The 25,679-nt window shown below is 36.6% G+C and overlaps 2 protein-coding genes across 4 annotated transcripts in view; one reads left to right on the top strand and one right to left on the bottom strand.

Moving 5' to 3' along the window:
* The window catches only part of LOC103458816 (gamma-aminobutyric acid receptor subunit rho-1-like), a 23,258-nt gene extending 9,794 nt beyond the window's left edge, over positions 1-13,464 (bottom strand). The window contains exons 1-5 of the mRNA XM_008399891.3: positions 13,211-13,464; positions 5,199-5,249; positions 4,996-5,102; positions 2,494-2,561; positions 1,232-1,455 (exon numbers count right to left, since the gene is read on the bottom strand). Coding sequence (XP_008398113.1) covers positions 1,232-1,455; positions 2,494-2,561; positions 4,996-5,102; positions 5,199-5,249; positions 13,211-13,317 — 557 coding nt within the window. The 5' untranslated portion in view covers positions 13,318-13,464. The remainder of the gene's footprint in view (positions 1-1,231; positions 1,456-2,493; positions 2,562-4,995; positions 5,103-5,198; positions 5,250-13,210) is intronic.
* Positions 11,033-25,679, top strand: part of tonsl (tonsoku-like, DNA repair protein) — a 26,890-nt gene continuing 12,243 nt past the window's right edge. Inside the window, exons 1-16 of one of the 3 annotated variants that reach the window (XM_008399888.3) lie at positions 11,033-11,154; positions 17,707-17,759; positions 17,847-17,942; positions 19,103-19,245; positions 19,576-19,759; positions 19,842-19,971; positions 20,568-20,739; positions 21,268-21,382; positions 21,457-21,608; positions 22,574-22,726; positions 24,046-24,171; positions 24,334-24,532; positions 24,620-24,675; positions 24,768-24,857; positions 25,063-25,135; positions 25,243-25,406. In XM_008399888.3, coding sequence (XP_008398110.2) covers positions 17,735-17,759; positions 17,847-17,942; positions 19,103-19,245; positions 19,576-19,759; positions 19,842-19,971; positions 20,568-20,739; positions 21,268-21,382; positions 21,457-21,608; positions 22,574-22,726; positions 24,046-24,171; positions 24,334-24,532; positions 24,620-24,675; positions 24,768-24,857; positions 25,063-25,135; positions 25,243-25,406 — 1,878 coding nt within the window. In that variant the 5' untranslated portion in view covers positions 11,033-11,154; positions 17,707-17,734. Of the gene's footprint in view, positions 11,155-13,460; positions 13,791-17,706; positions 17,760-17,846; positions 17,943-19,102; positions 19,246-19,575; positions 19,760-19,841; positions 19,972-20,567; positions 20,740-21,267; positions 21,383-21,456; positions 21,609-22,573; positions 22,727-24,045; positions 24,172-24,333; positions 24,533-24,619; positions 24,676-24,767; positions 24,858-25,062; positions 25,136-25,242; positions 25,407-25,679 lie in introns of those variants that run through there. The other 2 variants (XM_008399885.3, XM_008399886.3) reach the window with 2 other exon arrangements.

The following is a 25,679-nucleotide window of genomic DNA, read 5'->3' as shown; positions in this document are numbered from 1 at the left end:
GTGGAATATTTTAATTTGAGTACATTTATTGATATGGGAAAAATCCAATATAAAGAAAAAAGTTACGTTTTTTACAGAATTACCTGCATCACAATTATTGATCCATCTGTTATTAATGGTTTATACATGTACATTTTGCCAATACTCAATCTCTCTGCATCAGTGGAGACTTTTGACCCTAATTATTGGTTGAGTAAACAAGAATCATTAGTAAAAATATTGTTTCTGTCTATTTGAAAGTACTATTTTTAATTCTTCACCCAATTCTACCATAAATGTGTTTATTGTTGCCACCTTTGGTATTTTAATTTCTGAAAAGTATCCCAAGACCAGTTGCATGGTGATTAAATTTAATTTTAATCAATTCAACAATACTTTATTAATCTCTAAAGGGAAATAAAACATTGTTCTAACTTATATTAGCAGCATTACTTGGACTTTTGTGATGTTAATAGTTGCTCCCGGTTCAAAAACCACCTTGTTGCTATGGTTACGCATCATAACGGATGTTGAAAAGTAGCACAAAAAAAAAAAAAAAGAATCAGCAAAAATCCTTCCAGCTGCATTTCATCCAAAATCAGAGGGAATAGTGGATCAAAAAAGTGTCTCTGCCAGAACCGGAGAAATTCAAGAAAAAAATCAGAATGAGGGTAAAACAACCAGAACTAACATGACTAAATATGTTATGTGAAATTGTTAGGTATTATGTAGTATTATAGAATACAAATAGAAAATGTAAAACAATAAAATTGCGAGGACAAAGTCATAATATTACGAGAATAAAGTAGAAATGTGAATCAAGTCATATGTCAAGAACAAAATCAGAGTTATTGCAGGAATTAAGTGGAAATAATACAAGAATAAAACCATCATATTAAAATAAAACCATCATTTTTGAGAATATAGTCGTAATATTACAAGAATAAAGTTATAATATTATGACTATTCTCGTAATACTATGACTTTAATCTCATAATTTTATTATTTTTATTTTCCTAGTGTGCCTGATGATTTTATCAAAAATCAAGCCATATTTTTAACCTCACCAGTTAAATGTTCTCAGATTATTTTACCCTCATAAAAGACAAGTTGGCTTCTTCCATATCTTTATTAAGGTGCCAGTAAGGAAGATAAAGAAAACGGCTGCACAGATGTGGTTACACAGCTGCATCATTGCTGCTCTTTGCTTTGTGAATTAGATAGAAAAGTAAAAATAAGTTTGTTCTTATACCTGAGACTGTAGAGCACGTTTCCGTCAGGGTAAACTCTCAACATGACGTTATCAGTGGTGGTGTCGTGGATGAAAGAGCGCTTGGAGTGAACAAAAAACATGTCAGGAACCCAAATCTTCTTCACCAGACGACTGTCGAAGGTCATGCTCTGGTTGTTGGTGCTGGGAAACGACAGCCGCTCATCTTTCCAGTAGTGACGCAGATACAAAGTCATGGTGAAGTCCTGCAGGAACAGAAATATTTAAAAACTCAGTTCATGACAAACATCATCTTAATGCACTTGGCAGGACAAACATCTAAATTTGTCTCGTAAGTGAAATTCTGATGAGATTAGAAACAGATGGGCAACAAAAACATAACTTTTTATTTAAATTGACACCCTTTATCACCCTGGCTTAGATTTAATCTTCCAAAAAGGTTATGGATGTTAACTGAAAAAAGAAGAGACACATTTCATTTTCAGGAACAACCTGTTGAAAATATGCTTTAAAAACTCTTAATAACATTAAGTTAGCTTGTGCGATAAAATGTAAAACAAGCTTTTGGGCAACGTTTACATTCAGTTTTAGCGGTTTGCATGTTTTTTTTTACCCAAAACATGAATACTAAACTATACTAATACTAAAATAGTGCAACTATTTCAAAAAATTTCAATATATAATTTTAGAAAATGGCTGCCAGTTACATCTGATCAGTAGCTGATAGCAACATCAATGCTAACACTAACGGCTAACCAAATGTGCAACACTTTCCAAACAAAAGAGCTTATGACTTCCAGCATCATAGACACAGAAACATGTTTATTTTAGTGATATCATCAGAAGACACACATCGTTCTCATGTGACGTCACACTTATAGGAACTTTGTAGTTGACAGCCATCTTGGTAGGTATCCTTAACTAACTGTTATGACAGTTGCTAAGGAGTTGCTATGACAACAATAAACAAGCCACAAGCTTAGAACTAGCTCTCTTCTAATTCCTACCTAACTTATAAACAATATAAGTACATTACAGCTATTAACTTTATTTCATTCATGCTTTGCGCTGAGCTTGCCTACCAAGATGGCGGATCAGTGGCGCAGATCCCTTCCAGCTCTGACTTGTTGGTGCGATATGAGTCGATCCCTTAACTGTCATTTTTATTTTTACCATTACATGGAGTTCTTGATGTCCAATAAGTGAAGTGTGACCTGTAATTCATGACTTCCTTTTTAATTTAAAATGATTTTTATGAACCCAAAAAGCTTTGCCATGCTTACCATATCCACCTCTGAGATGGTGTCAATACTTTCCACCTGAACGTCAACACCAACAGGTATTGGAGGACCTGAAAAAAACAACAATTTCAAAATATTATTTTCTGCTTTTCCAGAAGATAAGAAACAATGTAACTAAACACGCAATCATTTTGACCTTTTACCTACAAAAACTCTCCTCTCAGTCAGCCAGCTGATTATACGGTTTAGTCTAAATAAAATGTTATTTTAGTCATTAAAGCAGCTTTCTAAAACATTATTGTTTTTTTCTGACCTTCTAAACTAATGCTGCTTAATTTTTCTTTCATAAAACACACCATTACTGTGCCTAATGTACTGTCACTATGGCAACGCCAGGGCCGGCGAAAAACCTTTTTGGGGCCCAAAGCAGATTTTCATTTGGGGCCCCGACTACTAACATGTCAACACCAGATTCTTCATCATTCTATGTGTGTAACATACCTGCTGTCATTAGCATAATTTGTAATTAACTTACATCATAACAGTGTTAGCTGATGATTTTAACCTTACAAGAGAAACAAACTTAAAAAATAAATATTCAGGTTTGCAGATTGGTATTTAAATGTGCCATATTACTTTAACTATTTCACTTGCGGTTTAAATTTTAATTACAGTAAGGAAGTTAACAAGTTTGATATCTTATATTTCCCCAACAATGGCAGCAAGAAGCAAGAAGAGATTAATCTATTATTTGCATAACAACTATAAAAACAATATAGAAATTATTTTTTTATATGTAAACGCATTTAGTTTGTGTTATTCAATGCTATTATATGTTTTTTAGTATTACATGTACTGCCATGTTGTTTATTTTAGATTATAATGGGACATAAGAGTTTGAATTAGACCACTGTAAACAAAAATTGCTCTTTTCTCTAAGCCAAATCTTGATCATTTTTACATCTTCACTCAGCTTTAATTCTTACTGAATGGTAAGATTTTAATTTTTTTGGCTACAATCTTCAAAACAAATAAATTTGTGTTGATTCTAGTAACGTTCATGCTTCAGATGACTAAACTTTCATTGAAAAACTCTAAAACTGATTGTATTTTTGAGAAAGTAGCTCATATTCACTGGATTTGTTTACTTTTTTTTATAGAAACGGCATTTAAAAGAAAAAAACAGCGGCACAGACACTAGCACACAGCAAATGCTCGTGCTACAGCTGTGACAGTCAGGCTTTGATTTATCTTTGACCTATTTCAGCCGCTGTACTCTGCATCATCAAATTCCCACAAGCAGAAAACAACAATCAGGTCATAACAGATAAAAGCTGATGCAACACTGGATGCAACTCCACTCTCTCTTCCTCTTCATGCTTCACATTGGACATCACAAACACGATCCTGCAAAGCGTCACTTTGTGTTTGTAGATTGTTGTGATTTAAAAAAAAAAATAGCAGCACATGTTGCAAATTAAAAGCGGTCACGGCTGATTTGTTGCTGCTAAAATAAGCTTTTGTTTTTGCATCAAAGGAGAATCAAAACTATATCAGTATTTTTGGTCTAGTTTCTATTGAACACTTGAAATAAGACAAAGCTAACTTACAAGCAACTTACCAGCAAGATGCAGGAGTTTGATTTAAATTAATAACTCTGTAATATTGATGAAAAAGTTTTAGTTCTATTGCAGATTATTTCACTTATAGCAAAACATTTTCCCTTGCTATAAATGAAATAACCTACCAGTAATCGACTAAAAAGAAGCAGAACATTTTCATCATTATTGAGAAATTAACTTAAAACAAGCTTCTGAATCCTGGGCTGCACAGTGGCACAGTTGGTAGAGCTGTTGCCTTGCAGCAAGAAGGTTCTGGGTTCGATTCCCGGTCTTTCTGCATGGAGTCTCCATGTTCTCCCTGTGCATGGTGGGTTCTCTCCAGGTACTCCGGTTTCCTCCCACAGTCCAAAAACATGACTGTCAGGTTAATTGGTCTGTCTAAATTGCCCCTAGGTGTCAGTGTGTGTGTGCATGGTTGTGTGTCTCTGTGTTGCCCTGCGACAGACTGGTGACCTGTCCAGGTGACCCCGCCTCTCACCCGGACCGTTAGCTGGAGAGGCACCAGCAACCCTCCCGACCCCACTGAGGGGACAAGGGTGTAAGAAAATGGATGAAGCTCCAGAATCTTGTTGAAAAGTTACTTAAAAGTCAGTTTTGTCTGATTTTAAGTTTACTAAGATATTTGCTCTAAAAACTGGACAAGAATTGCTTGCTAAGATTTTGTGTTTTTGAAGTGTAGAAGCTAACAAATACATTATATAATTTCTGTCTTCCAGTCTGAGTTTATCTTTGCATAATCGTTCAACAAAGTGGAAACAAAATGAAAACGTGAAGCAGAGCTGCTGCTGATGATAATGGCGTTCTTAAGATTTCAGCGAGATTAGAGCCTGCAGGACTAAAAGGTTAAAACAAAAACAGAAAAACACTGATTGGATCTTAGTGTAGCATTTCGGCGTGTTTAATTTCTAAAGTAGTTTCTAACCTCCAAACGCCGGCCTCATGGTGAAATCGTGATCGTCTATTCTCAGCAGCTGCTCAGATTTTGTCATCGGGTTTTTCGTCAGGTCTGGACTTCGTTTGTAAATTGGACTATTTGGAAAATAAAAGCAAAATGTTTAAGAAATATAAACTTTTATATGATTTAAAAAATAAAAGAAAGAAAAGGCATTTTTCTTTAATTTTTACCTTCCAGACTTCTGACCACCTCCTCCCTCCATTCTGGTGTCTCTTCTCGATCTGGTGATTCAAAACAGAAAACATTATGGCAGATTTATTTATACTGGGGTTTTTCTATCGTTTTATCGTATTTCTTTTGTTTTTACAGTTTTGTCACACTTAAATGTTTCCAATCAGAAGCACATTTTAATATCAGACAAAGACAACTCGAGTAAATACAAAAATCTTTTTACATTTTGTATTTTATATGCTACAGAAAACAAATCATTGTAATCACAATGGATCTTAATGACTTTGGATAAAAATGAAAAAAAACCAGCTAATATTTTTACATTTAGATATAATAATAATAATAAACAGGTTTTTAGCTGTTTTTCATTTTCTTCCTGGAATATTTGTATTTAATTTTCACAAAAATTACATTAAAAGTACTAATATTGTATTTTTAGTTGTGATTTTATTGCCATTATGTTGGGATCTTTGTTGTTTTTTTATCCCACAGAAAAAGAAGATCTATTCTGTTCTTGCTAAATTTTATTATATCTTTATTTTAAATTCTAAACATAGAAATGAATGTGTGATTTAAAAAAAAATTATAGCTAGTTTATGGTATAGTTGATATTTATCTAAAATTATAAGTTGTCCTTTTTCAAGTTGTCTTGCGACATTTGCAGCTGTGAATAAGTTTTATTTGGCTAGCCAGAGAATATAAATCCCCAACTCAACGTTTACACTGGCACATGAAAATGCACAGCCGTACATCTTTGAGAAGCACAAGGGTAACCTGCTGCACAACCAACAAGAATGCAGCAAGCAATTTCTGGGTGGTAAGCGAACAACAAAAACACTTGTCTTTTCCAGCAGCCATTGTGCAGCAGTAAAACCAGCTGACTAAAATGTGCTGGAACTCAGCATGGGTTGCTAGGCAACAGGCTGGACTCTGCTGTGGTTTACAAATTACTTATGTAAAAATACAAAAGTAAAAGTCTCCTAAAAGTATATTTTTTCCAAACAGATTACTCAAGTAAATGTAACTAGTTACTATCTAATTCTGGTTTTAATGCGTTGCAGCCAGTTGGTCAATTTTGCACCAAGTGACCAAGGTGTTACTTTCCAATATGGCCGCCAGTCTCTTTGTACCTTAGGTATAAATTTTTAGGCCACGAGCAGAAAGAGGGACAGAATAAATTAAAAAATAAAACCCAAACTGGATTAATAGAGTAGCGCTGTGCTGTGACAGGCGAAGCCAAATCCCTGTCGACTGAAGACGTGCATTCAGGAAATATCAAAGACGGAGCGGAGCCGAGACGCAGAGACTGAAGCAAACAAAAGAGGGAATAATGCAGAGCGAAACAAGAGCGAAGGAACAAGGTTTCACTGGGTTAAAGCTGCAGCGCAGTCGGTGTTGGGCCAGTGGATGCTACACATCCACCCAGCAGCTGGCTCTTAATCCTCTTGGCAGAAATGCCTCTGCAATCCCCTCTCTGCTGGCCTGCGGCACATGCAGGCCGCCTGTCCGCTGCGTGGTCCGCCACCGCAGCTGCGGGAATACATCACTGCTGAGGCCGCACCGCGGTTACTGGGCCAAATTTGTGCAGAGGTCATTATGGACGTGTTTACTAGCAGCAGGCCTACAAATAACAGCCACTGAAAACAGCAGGATAACTGTAAATAAAAAAAAGGCACATTTTGTATTTAATCCTACTAAATGTTAAATATTGAGAGAATTATAAAACATAAATAAATTTTAAAAAATGGCTTTGTCGAAAGCAGAGATATCTTTCTAATCATTTCAGAGTAATTTTTTACGAAGGTCTCCATGTGCATCTTTCTTAAAAAGATGCGGATATAGGAATTCTAATTTAAATCTCAGAATTCTGACTTTTCTGAAAATTCAGAGAAAAAAGTAAAAATTCTTTATTTTTAGTACCATCATCCTAATTCTCCTCCTCAATAATGATTCTGTGGCCGCATGCTAACTAAATATTTAGCTTGAAGCTACAAATCTAGCTAGCTAAATAAGTATTCAGTTTGTAAATTAAACAGTTCTGGTAAATATATACTTATTTTCAGTATAAATATTAAGCTAAGGTAAGGTAATTTTATTTATATAGCACATTTTCAGCAACAAGGCAATTCAAAGTGCTTATTAAGCTATTAGGTATTAAGCTAGCAGGCTAAATGTTTAACTTCAGTCTATTTAGCTTTAGACTGAAGTTAAATTTAAGTGAATATTTATCTTGCTAACCAAATATACAGTTTAAATATTTAGATCTCTAATTAAAATTTATTTACAAGCAGAAAATTGTAAGAGTTTTGATTAATGTCCTTTAAATAAAAAACAAACAGGCTAAATTTGTTCAGTTTTAAATGGTAAAAATTTTGCCGTTGGGTCTTTCGCTTCAGAATCTCCACTATGAGGCGTTTTCTCCTCTGCTGTTCTCCTTCTGTGGGTCTCGTCTTTCCTGACTTTCCAAACCCAGCAGCACTCCGTCGCTTTGGGGATTTCACAGTCAATTCAGGAGACAGGTGATGAGAAACAGAGGAGGGGAAGAGTTGAATGCAACATAAATGTCTGAGGTTTTTTATTCAAATTGAATTCACAGAGCCTGCATGTGCCAGCAGGGAGAAGTTTGATGTGAGGTGACTTTTAATAGGAAGAAACGGCAAACAAGCTGCGTTTCCATTACAATTATACGCAAAATGTACACAGTTTTGCAATTGTGGTATTTACATTAAATAAAAAATGCTATTAAAATTTGTTAATTTGATAAGTTATTAAAAAACATGCAGTGCCATGATCTTCCAACCACTTCCTGTCGTCTTCTTTGTCGTTTGTGCCAGTAGCAGCATCCTGTTGTTGATCACATGATGCATTTGATGCCAAAAAATGTTTTGCCAAATAAAACTAAATCTATAAAGCCAATGAACAACACCTCATATTAGCTCCAAAAAGTTTTATTATGTTTCAAAATTGACACATTTCCATTAAGTTTATTTATTTTTGGAATTTTATGGTTACGAGAAACACAAGCTGCGTTTAATTTACAAACTTTGATATTTTGCTAACATCAAAAAAACAACAATTGCAATGTTTCCATTGAGTAAGAAATGCAATTAAAATCACACGTGAATAAGTTTAACACGATATGTTGTTAAAAATCATGGCATGCCATCATCCTCCAGCCACTTCCTGTTGTCTTCTTCTGCTTCGATGTCTCTGCCAGAAGTAACATCCTGTTGTTGATCATGTGACTCATAATGCGAAATAAGTGTTTCCATTAGCATTGTGAAATAAGCTAAACCATCCTAGCACAAAAACGTTTTATGCGGTTTCAAAGTTAAGCAAATTTAGTAATAGCTTGGATAATTTTAAGATCAACGGAAATGCAGCCAGTGGCGCTCTTGCGTGAATTGGAATTCTTAAAATAAATTTGCTGAATGAAAACACTGCAATAAAAAAATACATTAATTAAAAGGTTTTTGTGTTAGGATCAGGTTTTTCTGTATCAAAATGGTATTTTGCAAAAGTGCAATGGAAACTATTTTTTACATGATCAGCAACAGGATGTTGCTACTGGTGGAAATGACGAAGAAGACAATAGGAAGTAGTTGAAGGATGATGTTTTTAATGATTTATCATGTGAACAGAAGTATTCATGGGTGATTTTAACTGCATTTGTTGTTTAATGGAAACACCGCATTCGTGAAATTGTGTTGTTTAGCGTAATATCGACAAAGTTTTGCGCACATGAAGGAAATTTAGCTACTGACATTTAAAGATTACACCCCAGTTTGGAGCTGCATATTCTGTCATACTAATAATAATTTTAACTAGCTTCTGCTCGTATTTTAATGATCATCTCACCAGAGCAGCTTTTCTTTCTTTCTGAAATCTCACCAGTCCATTAACTTTGACCCTTTTATCAGGATCTCTGCACACAGCAGCTGTTTATTAATTAAAACCTATTTGTTTCCCTCAGATGGAGGAGAGCCTTAATAATGAACTCGTTTTTCTGATCTATAAAAACCAGCGGAAGCATAAAAAGTGATACTGCATCTAAAGGCAGGGGAGGATTATGATTTGACAGGGTTTGTTGAATATATTAAGTGGATGCTGATAGCATTTTGAGGCATTCAGCGCTGTTCTGGCACACTTTGGGGAAATCTTATCATCTTCTGCAGATTTTAATTCAAAGACAGCTTCTCACTTCAGGCAACAGGCTGCAGCTGCACTTAGTGCTGATATATTTTTAAATGACAAGCTGAGAGCGCTGCTGTGTATTTACCATCCACAGAGAACTTTCTCTTCTTTTTTCCCCACATTTAAAGTTGAGTGTTGCTTGTTCAAAGTGCTTATTTACCTGATGCCTTTGCAGAAGTTGTGTTTATGTTTGCACAGTTTCTGTGGCAACCAAACTGAAAGCGACGCCTGAAGCAATTCCAGGAAATGCACTTTTTGCTTATTACAAAATGATGCAATTATATCTGAAGAGCTTTAGGAAGGGATGCCAGAGTTTTGTGCCACTGTATTAGGCAAAATTGGTGCATTTTCTTTCTATTATTTTGTTCTGTGGGCAGGAGGGATCTCCTGTTGCTGTCTGTACTGCAGCGTATATTAAGGAGCCTCTAACTCAGTGGTTCTTAACCTGGGTTCGATCGAACCCCAGGGGTTCGGTGAGTCGGTCTCAGGGGTTCGGCGGAGCCTCTGCCGCGGAGGTAAAGACACACTTGTGTAAAGTCGTGATGGCGCTCCGCTTTGCCATCACTTGCTGCAGAGGATCACGTTACATTGCTGAGCCAATCAGAGGATCACGTTACATTGCTTAGCCAATCAGAGGATCACGTTACATTGCTTAGCCAATCAGAGGATCACGTTACATTGCTTAGCCAATCAGAGCTGTGGAGGAGCTCTGATTGAAGGAGTTTCACTCTTTTTACCAAATTCTATAGTCTAAATCTGCTCCTTAGTCGCATCTTTTCAGGGTTGCTACTGCCTCTAGTGGCGTGGGGGTGGTAACACAGCTAATATAATTACATTACTAAATCAGAATACCGCAAGGTGGAGGAGGAGGAGGAATAAGAGGGGTTCGGTGAATGCGCATATGAAACTGGGGGGTTCGATACCTCAAAAAAGGTTAAGAACCACTGCTCTAACTGAAGACACTCTATTATAATGTACCTGTCTGTGCTGCTAGCTAAAAAGTTAGCTGCGCTAACCCTAAAGCCATAATCGTAAACATTAGTTCTGCTAATGCTAAAGTGCTAACTTCAGTTCATATTACATGTAGTCTGTTAGTTTGTTAGTGGAAGTGTGCCCACCACTGTTCATAATGAACATTTTTTAACTTTCTATGTGTCTCTTAAAAATCTACAATAATCTTGTTTGTTTTGATCCCATTCAAGATAAAATAATTGAACTGGACCTTTTCCCGCCAAAATAAGCAATTAAAACCAAACAATTCAGTCATGTATATACAGATTGATCTGAATTTTAATATAATCCTGTTTAGTTTTTAACTGGTAAAAATTTTGCACACAGCACTATCTGGTATGGTTCCGAGGTCAAAAGGGACAGAATTCAAGAAAAACTTTGAATTATTGTTGAGAGGGGATCAATATGTCGATCGCGATCTACCAATCGATCGCAAAGCTAGTCCGGATAAATCGCATGACATTTTAAAAACATAAACATATGCCTTTCATTCAGCCCGTTACTTCATTGATATGAGGGGCTGTTTTACCAGTTGGTGGCGGTAATGTTTCCTTCACTTGTTATACAAACGCCATTATAACAAAGAAGAAGAAGAAACGAACACTATCTTATTGCGCATGCGCTGGGTGCAGCCTAATGAACTGCATGGCTAGTTAGCTCCAGTTTTTAGCCTTCGGCTCTTCTCTTAAGAAATAGATTAAACATAAATAAGTGAATACTTATAGGACTGGAATACGTGATCTGACACCAGTGAGTTGATTTTTGTTTGTTTTTGTGAGCGTTTTATCTCGTCAGTGTACATTTTTAAATCTTCAGACACCAAGAATTAAGTATCAACACTCCGCCTATACGAGACGCTGGCTGTTTTAATTAGCTGTCACAGTGAATGGAGGAGAAGAATTTAAATTACTTTAGAAAGTTAGTTTGTTTTATTCTGAAAGCTGCGGTGACAATTAGAAAAGCTTGATCATTAGATCAAATGGCAGACTTGTTTTAAAAATTGGGAATGTAGGTAAAAAGGCCTGGATTTAAACATTAAAAGCATTTATTTTCCATTTTTAATGTGAAGTGCAGACAGAAAGGCAGCGTGTTGCAGCTAAACTAGGTGAGCTTTAGCTGTGCCCTACTTTAAAAAATATTTCCAAATTTTATTCAGACAGCTAATACTCTCACATCCTGCACCTAATACTTAGCAAGACTTCATGATTTAAACAATATTTCTTAATATTCCATAATAAAAATGCAAAATAAGTGTAAAAATGGCTATCGTTATTCTTTTGATTTCTTTTGTAAAACAAGAATTCTGAACATTAATGAAGCTTAAAAAATGAGAAATGGGTTAATTCAGGGAAGAAAATTGTGAATTTTATAGAAACATGTTAAATATTTATTTATTTTTGTCCCCAAATGATCACAATGCTACCTGCAATGGGCATAAACCTTGATATATTCTGGCTGCAGCTAAAAGTTGATTAATCAGATTAAATCCGACAGTTTATAAATTACCTTGTTGATCAGATGACATTAGCTTTTAAAATTAAAATACTTTTTAAGCATAAATGATCCGAATGCCAGAGGTCAGTCCTGAGACATTACTTCCAGTCATTAAACTGGAAACGTAGATGTTTCATCGACTGATCCAGTTTAGACCCCAGTAAAAATGTTTAATCCAATGCACACATTAACCAGACTGCAATTAGCCTAAATTATCACCTGGAAATGACATTGGCTACAACTGCAGCCGGCGGGGAAACAGTCATTATCTGCCCTGCAGCATCATCCCATCGTACATAAATAGAAGTAGGGATTTAGGTCTCCCTCTCTCATCTGGCCGACCTGCTGTCTGAATAAGTCTGTTTTCTGAGGGGAGGGAGCATCCAGGTGATGCAAAATAAACTACGAACGGGGAATAAAACTTTCAGTCTCTGTGCATTTTCATCTTAAAATATTTGTTTTCTTTCTATAGCTTTTCCTACGACGGCGCATTAGGGCCATTGTAGATGGAACAAAGGAGTCAATGTCCACCAAAAAACACTCAATTTTGAGATTGATCTCAGAAATTTTCTAGAAAAAACAATATGAGCCTGAAAAGTCATAAATTTGCACAAAATAGGATATATATACATATATATATATATATATATATATATAAATAAAAAATTGGAGAGTAATCTCGGAAATTTTGAAAATTTGAGCTACAAAAGTAAAAAAAATAAAAATTGCTAGAAAAGATGTCTAAAATTTTTAGATTAATCTCAGAAAAATTCTAGAAAAAAACAAAATGTCCGAGCTCTGAAAAGTTGAACAAATTTCAAGATTAATTTAACATATTTTCCAGAAAAATTTTGAAATTTTTCTGAGCTTTTAAATTTGAAAATATTGCAAATTTTCTAAGTTTGAAAAGTGACAATTTTAGGCATTTTGAGCTCAGAAATGTTCTTGGTTTTTTTTCTACAAAATTTCTAGGATGAATCTGAAAATGTCAGTTTTTTTCTCGCAAATTTCCAGCTTTTTGAATTCAGAGAATTTTCTTTTTTTTTTCTAGAAAATTTCTGAGATTCTTTTTTACAAAAGCTCAATTTTTGGAACTCTATTATGTTCTGTTTTTTTCCAAGAATATTTCTGTGATTAACATGAAAACTTCGTAGTTTTTTTCTTGCAAATTTGCAACTTTTTGAGGTCAGAGAGTTTCCTTGTTTTTCTATAAGATTTCTGAGATAAATCCCAAGATTTCTGAGTTTTTTGGCTGAATATTACTCTTTATTTCTATCCGCTTCTGCCCTAGTTGTCACCTGTGGGTCGTTACCTGGTTTGTTTGTAGGGCTCCAGCTTGTGACCTCTCGGCTGAATCATCTTCGCTGCTGTTCCTGCCATCCAGACGCAGAAAAGCATCAGAACCGTTTCTGCCTGCATGGCTCACATTCCCCGGACCGCTCCTGTCAGTCAGAATCCGCTTCCCACCGGGGTTTCCAGCACTCTGCCCTCCTCAGACATTCCCTTCTCCAGCGCCGGAGGAGCCGATAAGACGGAGGAAAACGGCAGCAGCAACCCGGCTATTCTCCGCGCTGAGAGGAAAACATCCTACTGTGCTTAATCTCCACAGTGGGAAAAGCAATTTTGACTAAACCCGTAAATCCTTGAGCGTCAGATGGTACAGATTTGATCCCTCCAGTGGCGGATGTGCCTGCCTCTCTGCTGCTTTCAGATACCCTGCACTCTGATGCGCTCTCCTCCACTTATTGCGCCGCCCAGATTCACCAATTCTCGCAGTGATGCGGCGCGCTCCTTTGGAAGGTCAGGCACACAGAAGCAGAGAGGAAGCTCTTTGCTTCAGCAGGATCCGGAGAAAAGATGCTTTACATTTACACATTTCAGTGCCAGCAGAGGTTTGTCTTCTGAATATTGCTGCTTGCTGCGTTATTTTTCAATACCTGAGTTTCCATCCACCATAACACTGCGTAAATTGAAATTACAAAAATACCTTTGCTAAATCGAAACACATCAATTTGAAAAAAAAACAAGTGTTGGCAGTAGGATGAGGTGCTATTTTCTTTTTGGGCTGTATCAAAATTTATTTCACAAAATTGCAATGGAAACACGTTTTTTGCATCACACAAGTTGTAATCAATAGCCAGATAATACTACTGGTAGAAACAACAAAGAAGACGACAGGAAATAGTTTGCTGATGATTTTTTAATGACTTATTGTGTAAAAAACTTATTTGATATTAATTTTGTTTCTTACTTAATGGAAACACCACAATTGGAAATTTGTGGAAATTGGAATTATGAAAATAAATTTGCTTAATGGAAATGCGCAAAATTTGAAAAATAATTAATTTATTTTTTTTTTAAGTTTTAGCGCTAACATGAGGTATTTTTTGTTTGTTTGTTTTTGCTGTACATGTGTTTCTCAAAACCAATGAAAACATCACAAGTTATATGATCAACAATCGGATGTTACTACTGGTGAAAACGGCAAGGAAGATGACAGGAAGTAGTTGGAGGCTTATGGCGCAGCATGTTTAATGATTTATTACCTGAACAAAGTTATTTATGTGTGATTTTAATTGTATTTTTTAAATTCTAATTAGCAATAGATTTTGCGGCATTAGTGGAATATCGACAAAGTTTTGCGCACATTTGTAACGTAAACTCAGCTGAGTACGTAATATTTTTATACTATAGTTGTACGGAAAACTGCTGAAAAAACATATTTTCACAATTTCCATTAAATATGAAAACTTTCAAAATCACATGTGAATAAGTTTGTTCATGTAATAAGTCGTTAAAAAATATGCAGTGCCATCATCCTCCAACCACTTCCTGTCATCATCTTTGTCATTTCCGCCAGTAGTGACATCTGGTTGTTGATCATGTGACTCGCATGATGCGAAAAAGTGTTCCTATTACAGTTTTGCAAAATACAATAATTTCAGTACAGCCAAAAAATCCAAAACTTTTTAATCAAAAAATGCTATAAATAAAATATGTGAATAAGTTTGTTTACGTAAAGTTTGTTTACGCTGTGCCATCATCCTCCTACTTCCTGTTGATGTCTTCTTCTTTGTTTCTGCCAGTAGTAACATCTTGTGTTGATCATGTGATTCATGTGTTGCAAAAAAACTGTTTCCCTTAGTTTTGTGAAATAAACCAAACCACCTCATCCCAAATTTTATTAAAAAATGTGTTTGTTTTTTTTAAATTGATGTGTTTCCATGAATCTGTGATTCCAATTTGTGCGATTTTATGGTCGATGGAAATGCAGCTGCTGTCAAAACGTTGAGCAGGACCTGCAGCGATAAAGGAACCTGTAAAACTGCAGCTGTGTGCTTCTGTGGTGACATTTTGGTTAGAACAAGCTGCTTCTTCATTCAGTGAAGTTACTCACAGTGGGCAGAGTATTTAAACAATTTACTAAAGTAACTTCATAGTGAAATTACTCAACTAAAAGTAAAAATTACGGCGTATTAAAAAATACTCCTAAAAGTAATTTTTTCCGAAAAGGCTCCTCAAGGAATTGTAACTAATTACTCCCCCTCTGCTAATTTATTTAATCCAGTCAACAGAAAAACTCAATTTGTTTATAAGCAACAAGATATATTTAAACGGCACGTTTTGTCCACCAAAACGTGCCGTTCAGCTGCAAACGCCAGTCAAAAAAAGCGCTGACGTCATCATCCGCCTGGCCATGTGTCCCCCTTTCCAGACCGCACAGCTGGATTATAAGATCATGAATTTGGGTTAACTCCACCTACGTCAGTCTAAAAATTGGTCTAAATAATCTTAAGCATTATTTGTTTTTCAGATTTGCAGGTCCTTATTTACACAAGTGTCACTGACCGAGCAAATACAAGGTTCACAGATTACCCAAAGACTCACGAGAGTCGTTATTTAGACATCAGGACTTTGTTGTGCTGGTTTAAAGTAGGTCTTTGGAAAAAATACATATATATATAATATATATATATATATATATATATATATATATATATATATATATATATATTAGCTGTGAGCTAGAAATAATAATAATAAAATAATTATTTTATCGAAATATTTATTTCCAGAGCAAAATTTTACATTTCCACTCAGAAATATTTGAAAGCTAAAAGAAAGTACGGAATGCCAAAAGAGCAACAATGCAATGCGATAAGGAAATAATTTTTTAACCACATTTAAAAAAAAAAAAACATTGTGTATAAATTTATATATCTATGCAAAGTGTAACTCAATAAAGAAGCAAATAAATACTTAAATGCTTATATGATGTCGATCATTTAAAACTGTACATAAATAGATAATCCGTAGTCGTAAATTAACTTCAATTTTCATTCTTTGACACTTTTGAAATAAATATTTAATGGAAACTTTATTCTCAGAATTTAGCTAAATTTTACATTTCCATCCATTCTTCAAAACTATAAAAGAAAAATGTACGGAATGCCAAAAGTGCCGCAATGCAATAAAGAAATAATTTGTTAAATATTCACATAAGCAATATTACGGAAGTCTTACAATGTCAAAAAGGGATATGAAACAAGTTTCAGTAATATAAAAAAACAAAACAAACAGAATTTCCTAGCAGAATTAATGTTTTCTTAATTAAATCTGTATTTTATTAAATCTCTGTTCAACATAGCAACATTTAGTTCAGGTTCTATTTTAGCTGTGAGCTAGAAATAATAAAATGCAGGTCAGATTTCTATTTAGAAAGTGTCACAACCTTTTATTTTAACAAAATAATTGTTAAAAGTTTAAAATCATAAAACAACTTCATAATCACAACCAGCTGCAGTGCACGTACTGGGCAGAACACAAGGGGGCGCCAACTCCACATTTACTCAATAATAGTAGATACAAAAGTAGTAAGAAACTAAAACATTGATGTCGATTTTATGTGCTTATTGTTTCACCACATTTAATTAAATGCTCAAGCTACGTTTCTTTTTACAAAAAAGAAACGGAGAAAGAAAGCAAGCAATCTATAATGAGTAATAAAAAAACTATACATCTTTGCGCACTTTGCGATATTTAAAATATAAATAAAAAACATACAAGTGTGGCCATAACATGTTTAATATTTTCCAAATCTGTTCTAACTTGAATGCTGAGATAAAAATAAAAATAAAAAACATGTATATATTTAAAATTGTCACGTTGTGTTGAAGCACTTAAGAAAAACAGACTAAAAACTGAAGCTATAATTGAAATTTAAATTTGATTCTGGTTTAGGCCATGTTTAGGCTCCTTCTTAGTCTGTACCGGATTCAGGTATGAACTTTCTGCCCGTCATTTTGTGTGTTAGGAAAGAGTCTCGACTTTAACGCGTTAATTTCACCCTGAGTTTTGACTGTTAGACTGACTTTTACTCAGAAAGAAATATTATTTTTCATGACGTTGACGCATTATAATTTTTACGCTATATTTTCTGAGAAATACGTAAATAAACCTCTAAGCTAAAAAGATGTAGTTGAAAATTGAGTTTTGTGGAGCTGTCCTGTTCGATGTTTCAGATAGCGGGACTGTGCCTTGCAGACAAAACTCCGGGTAAATTAACCATCGCTGTCATTGGTTATCGTCTTCCTGGCGGGGAACTGTGAAACTTATTGCGTATTTTGAGCCAAATGTCGGGGATGTTTACTAAGATGATTACAGTAAATAGTTGCTTTTTTTAATCCGACACCCAAACCGACCATGAATGTTGAACGCGCAGACAAGCGGCAGTTAAAATGAGCTAAAGGTTGTTCGGTTTATCCTTTAAGAAACCAGCGCGAAGCTAAAGTTGTCGTTTCCTCCCAGCTGCAGGTCTGCCGCTAGCTAAACAAAGATGAGCTCCTCTCGGGAAATTAAACGCAAGTATCTCTTTGTTTACGTGTTTTCCCTGCTAGTTTTGAAGGAGGATGCTAACCTCCGCGCTGTTGTTGTTTGTGTTTCATCAGAGCTGCAGAAAGCAAAAAGCAAAGCTCAGGCTAACAGAAACTTGAAGGAAGAGGCTAACATCTGCAACCAGCTCGGAGAATTGCTGTCCAGGACTGGTGAGACATGTTTACACTTAACATTCTACTAAATAGTGACAAAAATAGTTTTTAAATACATAAACACTATGTTGTGACCATTTCAGACTGCTGCATTAATTTGATGAAAAGTTTAGTGGAAGGAAAAAGTGTGACGTCAAAAGGTGCACTAGCAGCCTTGTCTGGATTCTGAAGCAGTAAATGAATGAACTTTGTATTGAGGACATTTCTGCTTTAAAATCCTTTCTTCTTCTTATGTAATCATATTTTCTGAAAAACTGAATTTGTGCTCATGAGCTGTAAGGAAGAATCATCAAAATTAATAAAAACAAACTTTTGAAACTGGTTTAATCAGACGATATTGTGTAAAAGTTTACCTAGCTGAATTTAATTCTTTTGTAATAACACTGAGTACACATCTACGTTAAAAAATTCAGTTTTAATCTCTACCAAATTTAAATATTTGATTTCCAAATGTCTGAACATTGAGAGGCAAAGGGGAGTTGCAGCCAAATCCCTTATTTGTTGTACAAAAATGACCAATAAACTTAATTTGGAATTACTGAAATTAAGTGACTTTTCAAAATACTGTAATTTATTCAGTTTCACCCATATATTAACAGTATTTTTGGTTTTAATTTTACTTATTTCATACTTTACGTCTTACTTCAAACTCTTCTGTAACTTCTGAGCATCTTTGCGACGATACATTTTACTCAGGGCTGCAGCTAACAGTTCTAGTCATTTATTATTCTGTCAGTTATTTTGATAATTAATTGGATTAAAACATTGGCACATTTTGCAGATATTTTTTTGCTTCAATTGCAATAACATGGCTTTTTTTTTATTAATAAATGTACAGCAAAAAGATTTTATTTTACAGACTTTTAACCAGGTGAAGCTAAACATGCTACGTGAGTCTGGGGGAGAACATAATTACAGAAAATTAAGGTTTTCATATCAGAAATATATACGGTACATATATGTTGGCTTAATCATTTCTCTGAATGTGTTATTTTTCAGAAAATGGCCATTTTTAGAGTCTGTATGCTCCACTTAGCGATTAATCGATTAACAGATTAGTTGAAAATTATTCCAATGATCGATTAATTGTTTCAGCCCTTCTTGGATTCATGGTTCCTTGTTTCAGTTTGTCTTATTGGGTTTATTTTGCACCTCAGGTGACTATGAGGGCGCCATTAGGGAGCACCAGCAGGAGCTGGCGCTCTCTGAAGCGCTGAATGACGTGATTGGACGGGCTGTAGCAAACCGCAAAATAGGAGAGTGCTACGCTGAGACGGGAAAAATCGAAGCCGCTTTAAAGGTTGGTTTTCCGTACAAAAAAGCCTTGTGTCATTAATGATCAATTAGATTAAAATCAGTTTCAATCGATTAACTGATGACGTCCGCTTAGACCTTCTTTTAGCGTTGTAGTTTAGCCGCCATATGTTATGGAAAGATGGTCAGTCCTTCTGATACAAGAGAAAATCTTAAGTTTTTAAGAAAATAGCCGCTTATCAATTCATTGCTAGTCGATTTACTCATTAATTGATAACTTCCATCCCTACATTCGTCGCCTTTAACTCTGATTCTGGAGTTGTAGGTTAAGGGTAATGTTTCTGCATAAGGAAGTGTGAGACGTTTTGCTCTCCAGCACCAGCGTTGTCACCTGGACCTGGCCCGCTCTGTCGGGGATCATGCAGAGGAGCAGAGAGCGCTGGCCACCATTGGTCGAACCTTCCTGTTCCGGTATGAATCCGACCAATCAAAAAGCAGCTTAAAGCAAGCAGAGGACGCTTTCAGGAAGAGCTTGGCTGTCGTGGATGAACGCCTAGGCGGTGCGTGTCGTTTTTGTTTAGTTGATTAGTGAGTGATGTTGAATGATTTTCTGTAGATTATGTAATTATTTAATATTTTTAGGGACGGTGCCTGAGCGAGAGATCAGAGAGATGAAGGCTCGTCTCTTCCTGAACTTGGGTCTGGTGTGTGATCATCTGGGGGAGCAAAAACGCTGCAGCGAGTTCATCCGACGGAGCGTTTTCATCGCAGAGTAAGAACAAGCAGATGGTTCATTTATCTGACATCAGCTGGACCAGCGGAGTGATGTCAGCACATGGCGGCCATTTTGTTTACTGCTTCTGCTTTGAATTCATATCAACTCCGTGACAGAAAATCAGCAGCAGGCGAAGATTTTTTAATGGGGAGAATAAAGTTGTAATATTATGAAAGTGCAGTCCTACGACAATAGAGTCGAGATAACATGAGAATAAAGTAGTAATAAAATATTATTGGGTTATTGAGCATCTTTTGAAGTGATACTTTGGTTTTATAGATAATACTTAATAGAAATACTTAATCTGATCATATTTTCTTGTAACTTAACTAAAATTCTTGTAGTTTTGGTCTAATTCTCTGTCGTACAACTCAGATATGAATAAAAGCCACTTTTTGGAAATACTTTAGTAATTTCATTTTAGAAAAGAGCAACAAAGTTAAATCTGCCAAAACAATAATTTTGATGAATTGATCAAATTGTCCCGATTGAAATGTCTTATAAGTCAGGAAGTTTCGTCATTAATTTAGTATTTCACGCTCCACTGATTGCCGATGTTGTGCATCGTTGCTTAACCTGGTGTTTGTCTGAAGGAAGAGCCAGCTGCTGGAGGATCTGTACCGGGCGAACTTCAACCTGGGCAACATCTTCTTCCGCAACGGCGAGCCGTCCAGCGCCGTGCGCTGCCTGGAGCAGGCCAAGGACTGCGCCCGGAAAATGAAGGACAAGTTCAGCGAGAGCGAGTGCTTCCACTGCATCGGCAAGGTCCGAAACAAGTTTATTTCATTTTAGTTTAGTTTTATTTCGCTGCTACTTTTTTTGTCTAATTCAGTTAGTTTACTAGTTTTTATTAATTATTATTTAAATATTGTTTAGTTTTTGATTAGTTATTGTTAGTTGTAGTAGTAGTTTTAGTTTTTTCAAACTTTCATTCAAAGATTATTGTATTGTGATTATGTAAACAGGGCTGGACAATATGGCTGAAAGCTTTATCACAATACAAGTGTTTCATAGCAGTTTATCAATAAGTATTGATTAGTTTTTTGTTTTTAAATATGTGAAATATCACCAAACTGGCGGTTTAACCTCCTGCTTTATCCACAGTTTCTTATCAATTTGAAAGGCTCAGAAACTGATTCATATACACAAAAACCAAGGATGTTGTTCACATAATTACAATATTCTGCGTTGTTTTATAAATGCACAGCGCAGTTCCTCATTAATTACCGTTTTAAATTATGTCAGTTATTGGAAATGTTTCCATTCTTAGTTTAATTTAACTGGAATCAACAGGTTCAGCTTTCTCTGGGCGACTTCGTGGCAGCCCGACGATCTCTGAAGAAAGCCCTGCTTCTCGGCTCGCAGCAGCCGGCGGACAAAATGGCCGTGAAGAAAGCTTTCAAATACGGTGAGAAATCATCTCCTGCCTTGTTTCTGGCTTTGTTTTTGTAAGGCAGTTGCTTTTATTTCAATATTCTGCAGCTGATAAGGGGTGTAGGCTGGAGGAGAAGCTGTCGGAGGATCAGGGCAGCAGACCCAGCTCTCACCAGGCTGTGGAGCTGACCGAGCAGCTGGGGGATCTGTGCTGCAAAGTGGGCTGCTACAGCAAAGCTCTGGACGCCTATCGTGCTCAGGTGAGACGTCAAACTGGGCCATAAATCCGTTCCAATTACTTATTTCACTTTTGGTGTTTGGAGATTTAACTTTTTGGAAAATCTGGATTTTTTTTTTCCCACCAGTTCTGAAGGGCGGCCATCTTGTTTCACAGCTTCTGTTTATTTGGACTTTGAATTCAGGTCAACTCTACGATTAAATATTAGGACCAGGCTCAAAAAGGTTTTATTTTGATCATGAAGTCATAATATTACCAGAATAAAGTCGTATTAATACTACAGTCATATTGTTACCATATTATAGTTGCACTAATACAAGAATAAAGTTGTATTACCAGAATAAAGTCAAAATATTGGGATAATAAAGTAGCAATTTTATAACAAACACTGAAAATAACAAAAAATTAAAATGAGGAATGTTGAGCATCTTGTGAAGTTATACTTTGGTGTAAATTTTACAAATAAAACTTAATACTTAATCTTTTAACACATCATATCAGTAGAGGGACTTTAAAACAAAAAGAGCCACACAAACCTGAGCTGCTCATGTCAGATCCTCATAACTGAAGATGTTTTCTGATTAAGGCGAATTTTGTCTTGTAATTTTATAAAGTTATTTTTTAATTAAGATCCACACTGACTGGATGAGCTGGTCACCAGCTCTTCATAACGCCACTTGTTATACATTATAACAACTTTTTTCTTGTAATTTTAAGACATTTTCTGGTAAAACTGCGTCTTTATTCTCGTAATTAAACAACAATTCTTACAGCCTAATACTCCAGAAAACTCACAGAAAGAATGCTTGAATTAAAAAAACACTTTTTGAAAATACTGTCAGTTTTATTTAGCTAAAAAAAACCGATCTGTTATTTAAAAAAAAATAGGAGATTTTATTTGTAATCCATATCGAGAAGCATCAACATCTTCGCCTGTGAACTCTCCCTGCCGACTTTCTCTGCGTTTGTTTTTGTTTTGCGGCTCAGCTGACGGCTGCGGAGGCTTTGGGGAAGCCGGGTCGGGAGCTGGCCGTCATCCACGTCTCCCTGGCTGCGACCCACACCGACCTGAGGCAGCACCGCCAGGCCGTGGAGCACTACAGGAAGGAGCTGGCGCTGCGCCGCGGCAACGCCGCCGAGGTGCCGATGAGCAGCACGCTGCTGCATCTTCTGGACTTCAGCTCACTGAAAATCAAACAAATTAAATGAACAGGAGCATTAAGTCGCAGGACATCATCAGGAACGACGTCATGAACCGATTACTGAAATAATCGTTAACTAAGTGGAGTGTACAGGCTAGAACAGTGCTGAAGTAACAAGGCAATCAGCTGTAATTAGGTCAAAACTGTACAAAATCTATACACTTTGCATATAAGATAGAAAAAAAACTAATTTTTCTGTACAAATATTTCTCCTCCAGTGGCAGATTTAGCTTCAAATGGTTTAATTTCTGTTCAAATATCATTTTGCTATCCAGTTATTAATCGCTTTATCAAATAATAAACAGATCAGTCCTATGCTGTATTGCTGTAAAGTCGAGCAGAAAGTGTTGAGCTTTTTGCATATTGATTATGGGGGAAAAGAGAGACTACATTTCCTAAAAAAAAATTTAATACAATTGTGTAGAAAAAAGAAATTTCTGAGTTTGAACAGTCACATTTTTTTGTGGGAAGAAACCTAGAAAAAAAATTTTCTTTCAGAAATTTTCTACAAAAACGACATGTCCGAGTTTCAAAATGTGAAAATTTTCAACTTTTGCAACTCAGAAATTAAAAAAAAAACAAAACAAAAATTCTGTTTTGTCTTCTGAATTTTCAACTTTTGGAATTCTGAAATTTCAAAGATTTTTCTGGAAAAATCTAGAACAAAAAGTTTGTCTCAAATTTTTTAATGTTCAAATTTAAAAATTTCCTTATTTTTTCAAAAACATTTTCTCATTTATTTAGCAGAAACTTACTCCTCCCTTTATTTTTGTTTTGAGCCAGACTACGACTCTGACACATCATCATAGTTATTGCATTATAGAAAGTACAGTTTTATTATCTAAAAACAAAATGAATTGTTTGCATTTTTGTTATATTTCAAATATTGCATAAAATACGTTTAAGTGGATAAATGAAAAATTCATGACAAAAGTTCATTCCGATTACTTGACTAATCGCCAGAATAGTCTGTTGATAAGACCGACTATTCCTTTTGCACTTTTGAGTTTGTCTTTGTTTTGGCACTTCAACACTTCCATATGCACTCATACAACTCATCCAAGCCTTTGCATTACACCAGTGATACTGATATCCACAATCCATTGTCGTTTTTGTTAATAAATATTCATTTGTATGCACTTTAACCGCAGCAAGGACGACTGTTTCTGTTACGACCCTGAGCCAGTCGTAACAAATGGAGTAACAAAAGGAGGGGAGCAGTTAAGGCTGCAGTGTTGATTGTTTTCCGTGTCGCAGGAGTGCAGCACGTGGCTGAACATCGGCGCCGCCCAGGAGGAGAGCGGCTGCAGCTGTGAGGACGTGGAGAGCAGCTACAGCTCGGCCGCCAGCTGTGCTGAGGCGTCAGGCCAGGCCCGGCTGCAGGTGAGCTGGTGAAGTGGCCCCAGCAGAGCAGAGCGATTTATTCAGCCTTGGAGAAGCTAATTAAATCGATAAACTGTAGTTTCCAGTGTGTTGTTGCTGATGGCAGCATCACAGGCCTCCTCTGTGGGAGCTGTTGATGGAAGCCGGCTCTCGTTCCTGCAGAAGCGGGCGCTGCGGCTCTGGCTGGCGTCCCGGCGGCGGCGCGGCGTGGCGAGCGATGATGCGTTGGAGGCGCGGCTGCAGCGGCTCTGCGCGGCGGAGAGCTGGGACCCCGAGGGGAGTGAGGGAGAGGAGGAGGAAGAGGAGGAGATGGAGAACAGCGAAGCTCTGGATGACAGCGACGTGGTTCTGTCAGACTCGGGTACGGCGGCGTTCATCAGAACCGAGAGAGAACAACAATCAATCAATCAATCAGTTGATTAATTGATCCTGTTTGGTTTTTCTGCAGACGACGATCTGGACGGTTACGACAAGATGGTGTCAGGAAGAAGGAAGAGAGGGAGGGTGAGTGGCACAAGCGGCCATTTTTAATATCTCGGTTCAGACATTTTCAGTTTTAACCTGTGACCTTTCACCTTTGACCCTCTGTGCTGCAGTGGAACAAGAGGAACGAGAAAGGAGAGACGTCTCTGCACAGAGCGAGCATCGATGGAGACCTGAGGCAGGTCCTGTACCTGCTGGAGCAGGTGAGCAAACCAAATGCTTTCATCTGTTCGTTCGTTTGTTCTTTCTTTCATTCATTCATTCATTCATTCATTCATTCATTCATTCATTCATTCATTCATTCATTCATTCATTCATTCTCATTTTCCTTCCTTCTACTCTTCCATCTTCTTTTCTTAAAGATTTGAAGTTAAAACGCGGAGTATCTTTGAGCTGTTTGTGTTTCAGGGTCACCCGGTGAATCCCAGGGATTACTGCGGCTGGACTCCGCTGCACGAGTCCTGCAACCACGGTCACCATGGTAACCTGCTGTTTTTCTGGTTCAATTATCTATTTTTATTTTGTGGAAAATGATCCGCTGGGTTCATGTCGTTCCTGTTTTGTTTTTTTGTTGTTGTTTTTCCCCAGGCATCGTAGCCGTGCTTCTGGACCGCGGCGCTAACATCAACGACCCCGGCGGCCCGCTCTGTGAGGGCGTGACCCCGCTGCACGACGCACTCGCATGCGGAAATTTCAAAGTGGCTCGGCTGCTGGTGGAGCGAGGCGCCTCCGTCACGATCCGAAACGCAAAGGTTTGCGTTTTCTTTTTCTTTCATGAAAAAGAAGGAGGATGCTCTGAATCGTTCATGGAAAAATGAAAACGCAGCTGCAGACGTGATAAAAGCAGGTTCAGGGTGTTGACAGCAACATGTGGGGGCAGGGCTCCTGCAGGAAACTGATTTCGCCGTTTTCCAGTTTAGGGAAAGTAAATAAAAGTTTGAAGATTTTGTTTTAGAAAAATGTCTAAAACAAACTCCTCTTAAAGAGCCTTCCTTCCTTCCTTCCTTCCTTCCTTCCTTCCTTCC

This window comes from Poecilia reticulata, chromosome 22, assembly GCF_904066995.2.
Source record: "Poecilia reticulata chromosome 22, P_reticulata-male-v2, whole genome shotgun sequence".
Taxonomy (NCBI): domain Eukaryota; kingdom Metazoa; phylum Chordata; class Actinopteri; order Cyprinodontiformes; family Poeciliidae; genus Poecilia; species Poecilia reticulata.
This window is presented reverse-complemented; position numbering and strand designations above follow the sequence as displayed.